Below are 17,266 nucleotides of genomic sequence, written 5' to 3'. Positions count from 1 at the left end.
CCCACATTATTGTGTCATTAGTATTCCTTAAACATTTCTAGCTAAGTGCAGCAATTATTCTCACTATCTAATCTCAGAAGGCCTTGCAGATAATCAGTTAATCAAAACACAGAGTAATTGTAACATTACATGTAAAAATGTTGCCTGTGTTTTGGAACTGTGCCTATAACCTGGACAAGAGTCTTCCAATCCAGTGGTTCTCAAAACCCCTCTCTGATGCAAGGTCCGGAGGCCAGGAAGACAAAGGTCATATGAATAATTTGGATCTCAGTCAGAAAGTGCCTTTTCAGTAAACAGGAAGACCTTTTGGCACTGTTTCACTTGGAAAAGTAAATCTTGAATGAAATTAAAGTATTGAAAAGATTCTAAGTTAGTTTTCTTCAGCGCTAATTGGTGCTATGCAACAGGTATTTCTCTTGATGCATTACCTAATATTCTAATTTATCAGGAAATAAAGGCCAAAAAGGATTAGAGCAACAAAGATGGAAATTTTATGTGACAGCCTTTCTTTTACACAGATTTTTCTTTTTTTTTTTCCCCTTAAAGAAACTGGTGCCCTTAGCATAAGAAAATTAAGTGGGTATCTCTATATTCCTGTCTCAGGTTCTATAAATGTTACAGTGAGTACAGTGACTACCTAAATGAAAGCATGACTGGAAAACATACTTACTTTTTTCTTAATGAAGTAATTGTTCTTTGGATCTGAAGTTAGGAAACACACAAAAACTTAAGGTCTAAGGTGACTCTACTCATCTACAGATAAACCTATCCACTGCATTTTTTAATTTTTCTTTTCTTCAAATATTCTTTAAAAGATGTTCATGTTGTAGAGGACATGAAATGTGTAGGCAAATGTGTGTGATACATGAGTATGTATGCATTTCAAACATAACCTAAGTAGAATGTGGCCTAACAAGTAAATAATTACTTCTAGAATATAGTAAACTCCTGAGAAAGTTTAGCAAATCTTTAATGAGTGCAAAGCATTGAACTGTATGAATGAGAACAACCACTGCAACTCTTGTATATTTTGAAAGCAGTGCAAATGCAAAGTCAGGAACAAGTACACTGAAGAGCAGTTCATGGCTGACAGAAAGTTCAGGAAGCAATGACAGTTTGTTCTTTCTAATTACAGTTTGTTCCCCTGGGTTTTATGGACATCGCTGCAGCCAGACGTGCCCCCAGTGTGTCCACAGCAGTGGTCCCTGCCACCATATTACTGGCTTATGTGACTGCTTACCTGGATTTACAGGAGCCCTCTGTAATGAAGGTACAAGTTGTAATAAAGACTTTAGGGGATATAGAGACTAAGCACTACAACAATTTTCATTCCATCACTTGGAAGCTGTGCAATCAAAACCAGTTTCTATTAAAGTATACATAGTTTATAATTCAGAAATATTAAACAGATTTATGATGTTTGAATATTTGATCCTTATTTGTATAATGAGTATATATAATGGGCCTACTGGAATTTATAGTGCCTGACTTGAACAATTACCCTAAGCAGTACCTTTCCTTGAACCGATTATCCATTGTTTTATTTTGAAATAAAGAACACAGAACCTTGTACTGATTACTAAGGAGTTTTAATTCTGACAACTTGTTCTCAGTATGTCCAAGTGGCAGATTTGGTAAGAACTGCATAGGAATATGCACCTGCACCAATAATGGAACATGTAATCCCATCGATAGATCCTGTCAGTGCTACCCTGGATGGATTGGTAGTGACTGCTCTCAGCGTAAGTATCAGGATTTTTTCCCTCTATTTTTAAAACAAGTCTAGCATCAGTAAGTTTGCAGATGACACCAAGCTAGGAGCAGGTGTTGATCTGTTGGAAGGTAGGAGAGCCCTGCAGAGGAACCTAGACAGGCTGGATGGGTGGGCAGAGGCCTCATTGCTGTCTACAATTACCTGAAGGGAGGTTGTAGCCAGGTGGGGGGTGGCCTCTTCTCCCAGGCAACCAGCAACAGAACAAGGGGACACAGTCTCAAGTTGTGCCAGGGAAAGTATAGGCTGGATGTTAGGAGGCAGTTCTTCCCAGAGAGAGTGATTTCCCATTGGAATGGGCTGCCCAGGGAGGTGGTGGAGTGACCATCCCTGGAGGAGTTCAAGAAAAGCCTGGATGAGGCACTTAGTGCCATGGTCTAGTTGATTGGACAGGGCTGGGTGCTAGGTTGGACTGGATAATCTTGGAGGTCTCTTCCAACCTGGTTGATTCTATGATTCTATTTAAGTCGTTGGCTTTTTGGTGAAGAAACACTGTCTAGGTAAGAAATGAGGTCTTCATGGTATGTAGTGAAGAGATCCTCAACATTTCTGCACTCTGTCGCCATTATCAGAAACACATTTGCACTGTTACTTTTCTAATAAATGGTCTAGATCTCAGAACAGGAAGGATTAATTTTCAGTTTTCAAAAAAGAGTTGCAGCGCACCTGGATCAGTCCTGTTTCAGAAGTGCACATGAAAAGATGCTCACAGGTTGCAGCAAGGTTCACTTTTACTACATACAAACTGTGAGAGTCATCAAGCACAGCAACTGTCCAGATAGGCTCTGAAGTGATTGTTGATGATCCCTTGAGTAGGATGCTATGTGACATTATGCTAGAGGTCTCTTCCAACATAAAAAGTCGGTGACTTGATGAATCTTACATTGCAGACAAGGGTTGTAATTATTTAGTCTTACCACTGTAGTCTTGTGAACATTTCAGGGTTCGTATCCTCAGGACAATCCTATCAATAACAGGGCTATTATTTTACAGGTATTGAGTTGAGGCACTGAACTACTTCTTACTACAGGTTCATAGAAAGCAGGCAATGCTCAGAACAAAGCTGAGATTTTCTCACATACAAATTAGTGCTCTGGCTGCAAGACCATCCAGATGACTGCTATTGACTTTAAAAGGAGATGGACTAGGCCCTAGCTTTATTATGTTTCACAGTGCTATTTTATTAAATACTTAAGCATTCACCAGATGCCTTGCTGGATCTGTACAAATTACCAGTGACAGGAAGGAAATATTTGAAGCAAAATTCTCACAAGGAGCATATCTAATTTCATAAAACACCAAAATCAACATAGTCCAAAACTCACACATCCCAAAATTTCAGCAACCCATTTTAATGAATTAAGAAAAAAAAAAAAAAAAAAAAAAAAAAAAAAAAAAAAAAAAAAGTAAGTGCTGTATCAGACTCTGATGTGTCAAAGTTCAGAAGACATTGTGCTAGTGTTTCAGGGAGGTGCATTTCCTAATAACATGCCTCATTGGCTTATATAATTGACAGTTTGACTGGTCCAGGATAACTGCATCTCTAGCAGTGCAATGTAACATCTGGTCAGTTTGGAAAAAAAACCAAACCTTTGCTGGACAAACTCTGTGAAGTGATTAGCATGCATAGCTCAATATGATACCAAATAAATCTTGAGCCTGTTCCTGTGGAAGGCAGTAACCACAAAGGTCCCTGCTTTTATGGTAAAATAAGTAGGTAGTTGGGAGAGTAGTAAAATAGGGGTATTTAGGAGGAGGAGGCACATACTCATTGAATCAGTAACAAGAAAATGGTGCCAGCAATATGAATGGAAGCATCTATTGAGGCTGTGCTCACAGACCGTAACAGAGGAAGTTTATTTGCTTTGTATAAAGGCCTTTCGTTCTCATGGAAAAAAAATCATTAATTTCTTTTGGAATTAGACCTTTTTTGAAACTTCTAACCTTTTATCTGTGTGTGATTTACATTCCTTCTTAGTTGACCACTAATTTCAAACACAAAACAATAATAAAACTCATTATAAGGCACAGCTGAAGTGGAAACAGCAAACCTCAAACTTGGGGTTGCTGTTGTTTTGTTTTGTTTTTTAGCACAATGTAATATATTTATTTATGAAGTGAAATTTGGACAAAGATAATGCTTTACAAAAATACAGCCCACACATAGACAACACATTATGCATGCATTTCAAGGATTCAAGAGTTTTTTATGGCTCTCAGCCATGTCTCTGGACAACCAAATCAGTACACAACAATAAGGAGTTACTAGCCTTTTTAAACTTACTTAGGAATAAGGCTCAGGCTTTTGTGTCTCACCTATTTCTTCTCTTCTTTGAAATGCTCAAGTTGTACTTCCACAAAACTACTTTTAAATTACACATCTCTTTATTAAATAAACAAGTAAAAACCTTGAGGAGTGACCCACAATCAAGAGGAAGGGGCTATTCCTGGAGAATCCTTTACACTTGGTGATATTCTGATACGAAGAAAATTATATTTTGTTGACTCTGAATTAGCAATTTGGAACCACTTCCCTATTCCAGTGGCAGGACATAGTATCAAATTCATTCGCCACGATATTTCTGAAGCAGTTGGTAAGATTCTTACAATGTGTTGATGTGACACTTTATAGGATAATTACTTCAATTAATGGATCCACAGAAGCAACTGGGTCAACCTGATGAAGGTCTAGTCCTGATTATATACACCATGTTTAGGCAATTATGGAGAGTTGAGCTGTGCAAATAAAGTAAGCTTAGTACTGTGTCTACACACGAAGGCTGTAAGATGTATTTCAATCTTCTTTGTTCTTCACTTCTGGGGTTTAGAAGGCTTATCCCTTTGACTGTGCTCGGCTGAGCTATTCACAGACTGAAAAATAAGAAAGAAAACTTACAAATCTTTCTTCTATGAGAAAGCTGGTAAGAGTGTCTTAGTTACAAACTATTGAGTATGTGTCACTGGTTTCTTTCACACATCTTTTTCAGCACTTTTTATCTAGAGTAAAATTATAGAATCATAAAATCATACAGGTTGGAAAAGACCTCCAAGACCATCAAGTCCAACTGTTACCTATTCCTCAGTTAAAAGAATAAAACAGCCGTGGCTACTTGCTCATAACACAGTCATCTTTAAAAATGTATTTTAAAGAAAAACAGAAGTCTCAAATACATCAGTGCTCATATGTGAAATAAGCAGCTCTAATCATGGTTATAAATTACCTTTGTCATTTGTGATTAATCAGTTGCTCTGGGTTGTTTTAGCTTGCCCACCTTCCCACTGGGGACCAAACTGCATCCACACGTGCAACTGTCATAATGGAGCACACTGCAGTGCCTACGATGGGGAGTGCAAATGTACCCCAGGATGGACTGGCCTCTACTGTACACAAAGTAAGTGATTTTTTTATCCATCTTTAGTCTACAAATCAGAATTTTCCTTCATTGTTTCTGGGGTTTTTTTGGTTAGTTGGTTTATGTTGGTGTTTTTTGTTTTTTTTTTTTTCCACTTTATTAAGCAATGTCTTCCTATCCTGCTGAACTGTTTTGATTCAGAAGATGCAATGTATTACCTCCATGGTTGCAGGGGAAACCTCTGTATAAGCATTAACAGGTCTGGCCAGTAACCACTACATTCAAGCTCCTCTTTAGCCTTCCTTCAGAGGAAGACAACTTCTGGCTGCAGCTGAGCATCTGTGAGGAAGCATCTGTCATGTGCATACACACACAATGAATGAGTGACATTCAGATGCTTCTGCTGCAGATGTGCAGTTATGACTGCAGTCCATAGCACGGATAAGTGTCAGCTCTGTAGGTGTTCCCCACAGGGCAGGGTGATAGCACTAATTCCTTCCCTCTCTGAAACCTCCTTGAAAATTATTCTAGCAGCAGAGACCCAACGACAAAGACTGCAAGATTATACAGAGCTGACTGAACCCATGAGGGTAGCTTCTCACCCAGCTGTGGCTGCAGTCTGCTGAGACATGGTTCCTGCTGTGACTGCCAAGTGATCATACAGAGTACATCTCACATTTGTTAATTGCTACCTCCCTCTTACTTATTTATTGCAACAGCAGCTCTAGCTCAGCACCTGTAGTTCAAACACCACAACAGAAGCAATTCTATTTGGAACTTAGAAACTTAACTTCATTAGACTGTAATGTTATTTAATTTTCTTCATGTAATTAATACATTAGTACTGTTTTATCTTCTAAAAACTTCCCTTGAAAATGAAAACATCAGCTGTGCAGTGACTGGGTGTAGGTGTATGATACTCATTAGATGCTGGGTAAGAATTTATATGCGGTCTGAGAAATAAACATTTGCTAGAGATAAATATTGATAAAATTGACTTCTTTATATTACAGCTTCTGTTTGTTTATTTTTGACCTTAAGAAAAAGAAAACTGCTAACTGTGGTTTGCATTCAGTGTTTAAATACATGTTTTTTCATAAAATCAGAACTCTCATTTTCAACTTCATAAGCCTTAGTGGCAGAAAATATCAGATAGATTATAGGGCCATATGGATGCAGCTCTGAAAGCCATTTACTATACTGGTTTGGCTGTCAGCTATGATGGTTATTTTGCTTCCTGCTGGTGAAAGATTATCTCTTTGCAGTGATAGGTGTTTTTTTCACTCCAAATGGTGTCTTTGTGAGGAGCTGAAATACAGTATGTTAATTTTTTTTATGTTTTGACATCAACTATGCAGAATATATGTCCAAAGGTTCATTCATCACTGAACAGATTCACTGCTCTGGTTATCAAAACTGGTTCTTTCTCCTCCTTCAAATATATTCTGAATCCCATTTCATTGAAGAGCCTTTCTTGCTGCCTTCTTTTGAACATCTGCTGTCTGCACAACTTGTCAACCTAATTTTTATGTACTTTTTGCCCAATATATTTAAAGCTACTTAAAATAGGGTAGGTCTTGATATATTGTGTTTATAGAATGCATGTTGAGTGGTGGAGCTACAGGAAGGACTTGTCAGCATCATACTTAAGAATATCTGTATTTTATTTCTAGGACAGTTGTTTAATTCCTTTCCCCCTCCCTTTCCCTGTATTGCAGGATGTCCTCTAGGATTTTATGGGAAGGACTGTGCACTGATATGCCAGTGTGAGAACGGAGCTGACTGTGACCACATCAGTGGCCAGTGCACCTGCCGCACAGGGTTCATGGGGAAGCACTGTGAGCAGAGTGAGTATGGATGGGAACCGTAAACATCTCTGGTTTGGCCAGTGTTGTGATACAACCTTCTGGCTTCATTAGGAAATCGGATAGAAAAAGAGCTCCAGTAGTTAGACCTAGGCCTTTTTCAAACAGATAAAAGCCACCAGGATAAGTTATTAAGAGTGATTATAATTGTGAGGGCTGGTTTTGTTCAATTTGTAGCTATATATAAGAGACATCTGTACTACATTCTAGTTTCTTTGGATGTAATGCTAATATTATCATGCAAAAGTAATAAATTAATGTAAATCATTATAATTAGCATGAACCACAATGAAAGCTGATAGACAACTAAGGATAAGAAGTACCACATGAGTCCTAGTGGATAAAAATAATCTTTGTGATGTGGTTTTACAATCAGTTAGATTATAAAAGCATAAGAAATGGCATGTGTGTAATTCTTTCATGTGTGTGATTCTTTCATGTGTGTGATTCTTTACCTAAGATAATCAAGAATAACATCACTTACATCAATGGGGGTATAACACTGTGCAGCATTATAAAACATAACCACGGTCATAAGCACAGAACTGTTAGTCCAGCTTCTGCTTACTTTACACAGTGGTGCCCCAAACTTCATGACATCATACTGCCTTACAAAGCAATCCATTCATCCTGCTACTGTGAAGGTTTAAACCTGGTTTTCACATCAATGTCAAGCAGAGAGCTTTGCTCTTGATGTGTGGAGGGTACTATGTATTTCCTGGATCCAGGGCTGAAGTAGCTGCATCTGGATGTGAATAGCTGTGTGGTGACTGAAATTGCATGTGTCACACCCGGTAGCACCCTAACTGAAGGAAAGAGAAGCTGTTGTCCCTATGGACACATTTTATTTCCTCAGCAGTGGGTTCCCAGCTGCAAAGGGAGCTATGATTTTAAGGCTAATCAACATCTGCAGTGGAACCATTAAAAATTTGGAAGTGGATTTTTTTTTTCCCCTAAGAAAAATATAGTTGCAACTAAGTCTGAATTGTTCAGAAGAATGTATTTATTTAAATTAAAAAGTAAATAGCAACATGTAATTAAAAACTATTTAAATTTTCTTACTTTACTCTGATGATTTCAATGTTTCACTCTGAAAGAACAGTGATGTTTAAGAAACCATAAACTTTTTAAGATCCTATCTTGATGTCATGGTATCTTTTTTTTTTTTTTTTTGAGTAATTTGAAACGTTAGGCTGGATATTAGGAAGAAGTTCTTCACAGAGAGAGTGATTTCCCATTGGAATGGGCTGCCCAGGGAGGTGGTGGAGGCACCGTCCCTGGGGGTCTTCAAGAAAAGACTGGATGAGGCACTCAGTGCCATGGTCTAGTTGATTGGATAGGGCTGAGTGCTAGGGTGGACTGGATGATCTTGGAGGTCTCTTCCAACCTGGTTGATTCTATGATTCTATGATTCTATGATAGACTTTCATCGTACACTTTGATAATAATGATGTACCAGTGTTATATTAACTGGTTTGGTGATTTTTATTTTGAATGTCAGTTGGTATTTCAAAACACCAAAATATATTACGGCATGGTAATTCTGTGTTTCTGTGATTACATTAATGGACAGAAAACCAAATGAACACGAAAGATTTCAGAAATTTGAATCTCAGAATTTGAAGAAATGTCACACTTCTTCAAACCATCATAACTGCAATAATGCAGTAATAACAGAGGTAGCAGTATAAGAGGAACTATTTTTATCAGTGTAGGGTAATTCTCTCCTATGCCAACTACATGAGTCAGGAGACACCTTGATCAGTAATTAATTAGTGCATTTAAGTCATTCTGGAAGAAAACTCATTTGGGCCTCTTCCAATTGTCTTATTCATCATAATTTGGCATTTTTCTTCTGCAGGTATTTCTCAGTGTATACATGACAGTATCGAAGTGGCTTAGGACCAGTTTAATTTTTATGTAAATGTGTGTTGTCTATTAGCCTCATGGCCTTTTTCCTCTTGCATGACAGCACGTTGATCATATTACATGACATCAGCCAGATATCTTGTCACACTCGTGTGACTACGTGATTTTCCAGACACTGGGATCTGAGAAAACTGACTTTCTGATGTAGAATTGGCACTTTTTTTCCCACATCGTCTATTTCCTCACTGTCTTCCTCTGGACTTTCAGTCTTTGGTTTGTTTGTTGGTTTGTTTCTTGCTTGTTTTCTCCTCCGTAATTTCACTGCCGTAGTGGCAGTGACATTACAAATAAATGAAAATAACTTCAGAGTACAGTTTCCTTCTCCTTTTTTCTTCCCGGTGCAGATACTCAGAGGATCAAGTCCACGTCTTCTCCGTAGAGGTCTACCACCGGTAGTACATTGCCACCTGCTGGCCGTACACTAAGACGTAGGGAGGCAAACGGCAGCGTGTATAGGGCTGTAAATCTGTTAACAGCCAAATATCTAAGAAGTACTATATCTGCTTTTTTATTTGCCCTTACTTTGTGCAGAATGCCCTCAAGGTACATATGGGTATGGATGCCGGCAGATATGTGACTGTCTGAACAACTCAACCTGTGACCACATAACAGGAACATGTTACTGCAGCCCGGGCTGGAAAGGTGCCAGGTGTGATCAAGGTAAAGCCTAAATGCTGTAAAATATTGTAACTGTTTTATATAAAACTTGGGCTAACCTATTAAATACCATCTCTGTATCATTCATTAAATTATTCTGATAACACATGTGTGTCCAGAGAAGGGCGACGAAGCTGGTGAGAGGCCTCGAGCACAAGCCCTATGAGGAGAGGCTGAGGGAGCTGGGGTTGTTTAGCCTGGAGAAGAGGAGGCTCAGGGGTGACCTCATTGCTGTCTACAACTACCTGAGGGGTGGTTGTGGCCAGGGGGAGGTTGCTCTCTTCTCTCAGGTGGCCAGCGCCAGAACAAGAGGACACAGCCTCAGGCTGCGCCAGGGGAAATTTAGGCTTGAGGTGAGGAGAAAGTTCTTTACTGAGAGAGTCATTGGACACTGGAATGGGCTGCCCGGGGAGGTGGTGGAGTCGCCGTCCCTGGAGCTGTTCAAGGCAGGATTAGAGGTGGCACTTGGTGCCATGGTCTAGCCTTGAGCTCTGTGGTAAAGGGTTGGACTTGATGATCTACGAGGTCTCTTCCAACCTTGGTGATACTGTGATACTGTGATACTGTGTTTCAATACTGCATTCTGTTAAATTATATATGTTCAGAAGATTTTTTAAGTCTAACATTGCCTCAGCAATAGTTAATTGGAGCAAAGCACTCAAGTAAGGATTGCATTAAATGTTTTATTGTGCTGTTCAAAGCTGCTGCTAAAGCATGTGCTTTACCTGCTCTGTGCATTTGTGTAAGGAATGTTCTTACTATTCAAACTCTAGAAAAATATCTCTTTCTATGAAGAAAATTAATGCTTTTCCTTAAGGTTAGGATTAGCCTCACATTATTTTCTGCCATAGTTCTATTTTGGCATAATGAAAGGAGTCAAATTAGTGGAAAGAGTTAGAAGTTAAATACTGTCTTCTGTTCCTGACACGTAAGCCTCTGAGTTTATGCCTCCTGTTTTTGTTTCTTCCTGTATTTCAGCTGGTGTAATTATAGTGGGAAACTTGAACAGTTTAAGCCGTACCAGTACTGCCGTCCCTGCTGATTCTTATCAGATAGGGGCAATAGCAGGCATCATCGTTCTTGTCCTGGTTGTGCTTTTCCTGCTAGTGCTGTTCGTCATTTACAGACATAAGCAGAAAGGAAAAGAATCAAATATGCCTGCAGTGACCTATACCCCTGCTATGAGGGTCATCAATGCAGATTACACTATTTCAGGTAAGTGACATTTAGAATAGGCTTTTTTCGTTCATCTTTTGACTTTGTGCTTTTCCAGCTGAGCTCTGAAGGGGCTCAGATCTGCCCCCAACAGGGCTTGAATGTGCACATTTCACTTTTTGACGTTATTGAGGGATGCTGTGACAGCAGGAACATATTTATCTAGAAAAGAGTGTCTATGGTTCTGTCGTCGAGGCCTTACCAAAAATACAGGTAGGATGGGTTCCCCTCTTTAGGAAGAGGAAGACTGAGACCACTCTCAGCTGTTTTTCACAGGAGAGTAACCCCTGAAACCACAGGGACAATGGTGCTGGTGAACTGTCACATGAGACCTGTGTTTTTACCTTTCAGCTACCAGAAGCAGTTCACCTGCATTCAGAAGGATGCTACAGCTACTTTGTTTGTTCCACATCATAGTCTTCTAATCTATGTGTTTGATTCTATGAAGGCAGTTTGCCCTGGTAAAATGCATTAATTGTAAGGAATAACTGACCATATATCTTGCTTTATTGTTGTTGCGGAGAGCAGGAATTAATATGTGGCCGAGTCGGGAATTTATCAAAAATAGTTATTTTTTATTTTTCCCAAAAACCTGCCCCCACAACTATATATACAAAGATTAATTCAGTTTAATAAGCAGATTCAGTCGCTTGAGAATTAAACTACAAGGACACCGTCAATAATCTGACTATTTCGGAAGTCAGAAGTTGGAAAAGGCTTTAGCTATTAATTAATAGCGGTTTCTTACTAAATAAGCTAAGCCAAATAACTCACTCAGGCTGACTCGTGCGGTCTGTCTTCCTCTTCCTTTCAACGGCTGCAAGTGAATCGTTAAAGGTCGTTAAGGGTCGTTAGGCACACAAAGGTGTCAATAGGAAAGCAAATCCCTGAAGGTCTCTGCAGTCCAGGCACAGGGCAGTGTGTGAGCTCAGGCAGACACATACGTCCAGGCACAGGCAAACTCCAAAGCGGGAACCCCAAAGGCGGGAAGACCCCCAATATTTATAACCTTCTCTAGACAAAGGGCAGAGTTACCACACCTTAGGCGCGAAAGCGCACGGCCAATCCCAGCCTGGCTCCAGCGCGGGAACTCACAGGGCAGTCCTCCCCTCCTTCACGGCTGCAGGGCAGGCGAGGGGGGGGGGGGGGGGAAACCAGGTGGCTTTTCCCCTTTCCCCCCAAAGTCCGGGCAGGAGAGGAATTTAGGGGTACAGGACTCCAGGACAATTGTGCAACATTTCTGTTCCTCTGTACCTATTTTTAAAGAGAATTTGAAAGCATGGCAAAATATGGTATCTGCTGAGACTTTAAGTTCAGTGCCTATAGCTTAAATACAGAAAGTTCTATGGCTGCAGAAAATCAGGATTTCACACTAGCTGTGGCAAGATTCTGTAGAGAGGCAGTTAGCAGAGTGGCTTGAGTTTTAAACGAAGGGAAGAAACAACATTGTTAAAACAGGAGGTTTTGACGTATGAAAGTTCATGGTCAGAGGGATGGTACATGGAACTTCAGGCAATACTGTCTTTTGTTAAGGAAGTCAGCAGTAAAGCAATCATCAGAAAGAGCTGTCAAAGTCAAGAAGCCACAAAGAATCAGTGGGCTGGAGCATCTCCCCGGTGGTGACAGGCTATGAGGCTGCTCAACCTAGAGAAGGCTCCATGGAGACCTTATAGCAGCTTTCAGTACCTGAAGGCAGCCTACAAAAGTGCTAGGAAGGGACGTTTTAGAAGGGCTTGTTGTGATAGGATGAGAGGAAATAGTGTGAAGCTTGGGAAAGGTAGATTTGGACTAGATATTAAAAAGAAATTCTGATTTCCAGTGGTGAGACACTGGAACATGTTGCCTACTGAGGTCATGGATGCCCCCTCCCTGGAGGTGTTTGAGGCCAGGCAGGATGAGGCCTTCAGCAGTCTAGTCTTACAGCAGGCATTCCTATCCATGGGAGGACCAGAAGACAGTGCCGCAAACTTGATTGTTAGTGTCTATAACTTGGACAATTCTATGACTACAGAGGCAAAAGACAGCAAGGGACCACAGCAGAAAGTGAAGTTCACTAATCAGTTACTGCTCTGTAACTCTAATTCTTTAAATGAATCCAAGATTTTCCAAGAAACTCTACATCAGATTCTGAAATCAGAGTAGCACTGTCAAAAACACATTCTAAGAGAGAAATGCCATATTATCCTTAGTTGCTCATTTTCCTTTCTTTTTCCTTGCAGAAGCGATCCCTCACAGTAATGGTGGAAATGCTAATAGTCACTACTTCTCTAACCCTAGCTATCACACTCTAACTCAGTGCACTACCTCGCCTCATGTCAACAACATGGACAGACTGACCCTGGCAAAGGTAAAGCGTAAAAATGTGTAAATTAGCCTTTGGTTTATTTCACTTTGTTCCCTGATGTTTCACAATTGGTTTCTTTTTGCCTTCTATGATTTCCACCTGGAAATTCAGCCACTTCCCATGAGAGTCAGTTACCTGTCAGTTTTCATTCTGTTTGTTATCTATCTTTTGATGAAATAGGCAAAAAACAATCAGCTGTTTGTGAACCTTAAAAATGTGGAACCTGGAAAACAAGGCACTGTCATGGACTATACAGGAACACTGCCTGCTGACTGGAAACATGGTGGCTACCTCAATGAGCTTGGTAAGCAAAAAACACTAACAAATAAGGAGAGTATGAATTCTATTCATTGTGTGTGAGATGGATTGGGAAGCAGGGATGTTCTCCTGGTTCTCCATTATGGGTAAAGCCAAGCTGTAACAGCATGTGTGAGCTTCAGGATTATGGGTTTGACCTTCATTTTAAGGCAGTACACTTAGTTACAAAGAAGTTACTCCTTGTGAGGAATGGTGAATTAGTCTGATGCCCAGTGCAGACATGATAGGTAAACTATCTCATATAATCTTTATTAAAAGATTTGCTTATTAGTTAGTTTCATAAAACAATGGGTATTGTACAGTAAAGCTCATCTTTGGCAAAATTACATAATCTTAATAAATAGGAGAGATTACATTGTGGAATGTGCTTAGTAAAGGATAAAATGAGAAGAGATGAATCCCCTTGCGTTCTAGCAGGTCCTGAGAGATTAGAGGGGCTAGGAGTGGATGGGTTTATCTCTTAATAGATATGCCATGACCCCAGGCCTGACAGCAGACGCATGAACAGCCTGCCTGCTGTAGAGCTAGTCACATTCAGCAGAAGCAACTGGGTGTGCAAATAATACAGTTTATTATTATGCAACATACGCAGATTCTTTGAGATTGGCAGTGATAAATGCACCAAACTTCAGAAGAGCTGTAGAACTCTAAAATATGGTTGCAGTCACAAGCTTAATCTCCTAGGGAAGCACTCAGTGTAGCTGAAGTCACAAATCTTACCAAAAGGCATCCCTTCTGGGGAGGAGGAGGAGGAGGAGGAGGGCATGAGGAGGGAAAACCTGTCAATCCATTCCTGCTGTCTGGTGTCAAAATTCTTGCCTTATCCCTAAGAATGATACCTACACCTCATATCTACTGTTGTGTCGACTGCAGAGGGTGGGACTGTGGTCAAGCCATTGTTCCATTACAAGTTGCACTAGTGGAAGAATGAGCCCGCTGCACATTCCTTCCCAGAGGCAAAGCACAGTAGACCACTGAATCTTCACCCAGTGTCTGTGCCTGCTGTGGTCACCATTTCTTTATAAACTATGATTTTGTGCTTTGTGCTTTTCCACGGTTTCGTGCTTCCAACATGCATGTATCTTTTTTTTTCAAATCCCCACCAAATTGAATCAATGCTTTAAAAAGTAGTTTCTCATCATCTGAGCTGCTTCGGATGTACATATTAGGAGCGTCTGATAAGCCAAACTTTTTGGTAAAAGACAGAGCATTGTCTCAAAGAAGAAATAAACCAAGGAAGTGGCAGCAGTTGTTATATCCCACTTTATGCTATGTTTTGCTATCTTTTTATTCTTTCCCAACCTCATGCCTTCGAAAAAGGATGAAATGCATGTATCTCTGACCAGTATAAGCCTAAAAAGGGATTTACAGTGACAGTGTAATTTAGGAAAAATAATTAACTTTCATTTCTGGTCCTTCTCATTATCAGCATCTGGGAATCAGAACACCATGCAACATTATGGGATTTTCCTACTAATCCCCAGCCTTGGCCTAACCACAATTCAAGCTCACATCTGTATTTTTCAGAGAATCAGTTTTAGTTTCATAACACTTACATTTTCTTACAACATTTGTAGTAGTACTTAAGAGTTACAAGAGAGATTGTGGACTCAATGCTCCTGAAGGTCTTTCTCAAACTAAATGACTCTATGATTACATACGTAAGGTCCAACATGGTTAATGGTCCCTTATGACTTTAACCACACAACCTGTTCAGGAAGCTACCATTTAAAAGTGTGCAAGAAAATTACAACAATACTTTGTAACTCTTTACTGGGCAATTTCCCAGTGCTTACAAGAGAATTATTTTGCAAAAGTAGAAGTCTGTCCCTGTGGTGGGTTAGGAACTTTCCCCCACTGACTATTGATATTTACCAGACTAGCTCAGAAGGCTTGGAAGCAAGATGAAGCTATATTTACAGTATGGCAAAGTTTACAAGCATATATACACAATGTATTTACAAGTATTTACAGTTATATACAAATTAGAAATAATACAGAAATCCAAACTCCCTCCTGGACAAAGGAATCTGCCCAGAAGGGCTCAAAGCTAGCTCCTCTTTCTCCCTCTACTTTCCCAAGCAGACAAACAAAACAAGCAGCAATGCTTACATTGCTTCTGTTAGCCAAGATTTGTAGAAAGATACCAGAGTGGAATTAGGAGGAAGTGAATAGATCCCGTGTCCCAGACCAGAGTGGGATAGATTATTTACATTTTGGCTTTTCATCCCTCTCAGCAAATCAGTGAATGATATAGACATCATCATTATTTTTTTTCATAACCAATAATCTAATTTCTCTCATTAAAATAGCCCAATTAGCCTCAAACCAGCACAATCCCAATGCAATTTTTAAGGCTTTAAACTCTGTTATTGAATAACTTTTCTTGATGTTAAAACTACTCTGTTTCTTTTTTTTCTGTATGTTTTTCTCAGGTGCTTTTGGACTTGATAGGGGATATATGGGAAAGTCCCTGAAAGGTGAGGTTATTTTCTGATGCATTTAGATAAGATTACATAGACATTCAGTTTACTCTTCTAAATTATCTTTGGTTTCTGTGTGGAGAGAATATAAAATATTTTTTGACTAAATTATTTCTAGACAATCTGTGTGAGGTCTGTTTGCATTTTTTTGTGAGGCAAGACTTTTATAAGAAAAACTAATCAGACCAAGACATTCTATGTCCTCTGTGTGTCACCTACATCAGATGTTCCTGTAATGCTTGAGTCACTAATCACTCTAGACATCAGAAGGGGCATGGCTCTTGAATTCAGCTTAATGAGCCAAGTAAGGACACGTGATTCTTCTTGCCAAATGCTTTAAAAGAGAGCCAATTCCTTTTGCAGCTGGTGTAGTCAGTGTAGTGACCATGCTGGTTAACTCCAATCCTGCAATGCTTCTTCACATTCACTGCAGGCCTTTGGAAAGGATATAAAAATATGAATACGTAGAGAGAAATTAAGAGCTTCAAAATTCATTCAGGGTAGTGATTATACTTTGATCTTTTGAATTATCCAGTTATCTCATAAGACTTTATCCTGGACCATACTGGTTTTAAATGTTATATGATTAAGATATGCCAAGGGAGACTGGAACACCAGAATATCCAAACAAAAAAAGCCTAGTTAAGTTGGCATGAATAGTAAGTTAAATATGTAGACAAATGCAGGTGGTTTGTCACCTTGTGTAATAGTACAGGACAATTAAGAGAGAGGAGTGATTGATTATACTGATATTTCTTGGGTTTGGAGGAATAAGGAAAGCCCAATTTAAAGTATCTTCAAGGAGTTACAAAGTCCTACACATCTATCCACTGACAGGTTCTCTAAGTTCAGTCTCCTGCTAGATGTTCAGAGTCAGGAACAAGCTGAGAGAGCCTCAGCTCTAAAGCTTAAATAACACAGCATATCACAAAGCAATACAGGCAACATAGTAATGTGGACACCACAAAATCTCCTCCCAGTGTAAGAAAATAACTTTTCTCTTAAACTACAGTTAGACATCCTTCAGTTAAATCCTGAAAAGACAAGCTGCCTGGTGTTCCATTTTCAGTTCTCCTATGTGCACCTTATAGAAATTTAAGAGAAGCTGGCTACTCTGGTTGCATACTCAGGCTTTGCACCAAACAGGCCATCCCTAGATCTTGCTGATGGCAAGATCAAGACCATAAAAAAAGCATAGCAATAGAGGTACTTGCATTAATTGCTGTATATCGATTTCAAAGTGCTATGACTGTTTCCACTTAAATATTCCTTTATAATGTTCATTTATGAGGTGACTTTTTAGAACTTAAAAATGAAGAATGTCCTGTGTC

General features: G+C 39.5%; 1 protein-coding gene across 1 annotated transcript in view; it reads left to right on the top strand.

Moving 5' to 3' along the window:
- Nucleotides 1-17,266, top strand: part of MEGF10 (multiple EGF like domains 10) — a 128,891-nt gene that overhangs the window by 104,487 nt on the left and 7,138 nt on the right. The window contains exons 15-23 of the mRNA XM_064176489.1: nt 1,136-1,270; nt 1,614-1,742; nt 5,035-5,163; nt 6,843-6,971; nt 9,450-9,578; nt 10,554-10,790; nt 13,010-13,137; nt 13,315-13,438; nt 15,888-15,932. Coding sequence (XP_064032559.1) covers nt 1,136-1,270; nt 1,614-1,742; nt 5,035-5,163; nt 6,843-6,971; nt 9,450-9,578; nt 10,554-10,790; nt 13,010-13,137; nt 13,315-13,438; nt 15,888-15,932 — 1,185 coding nt within the window. The remainder of the gene's footprint in view (nt 1-1,135; nt 1,271-1,613; nt 1,743-5,034; nt 5,164-6,842; nt 6,972-9,449; nt 9,579-10,553; nt 10,791-13,009; nt 13,138-13,314; nt 13,439-15,887; nt 15,933-17,266) is intronic.

This window comes from Pogoniulus pusillus, chromosome Z (assembly GCF_015220805.1).
Source record: "Pogoniulus pusillus isolate bPogPus1 chromosome Z, bPogPus1.pri, whole genome shotgun sequence".
In the NCBI taxonomy this organism is placed as follows: domain Eukaryota; kingdom Metazoa; phylum Chordata; class Aves; order Piciformes; family Lybiidae; genus Pogoniulus; species Pogoniulus pusillus.
Note: the sequence above shows the minus strand (reverse complement) of the source record. Positions and strands in the feature narration are given on the sequence as shown.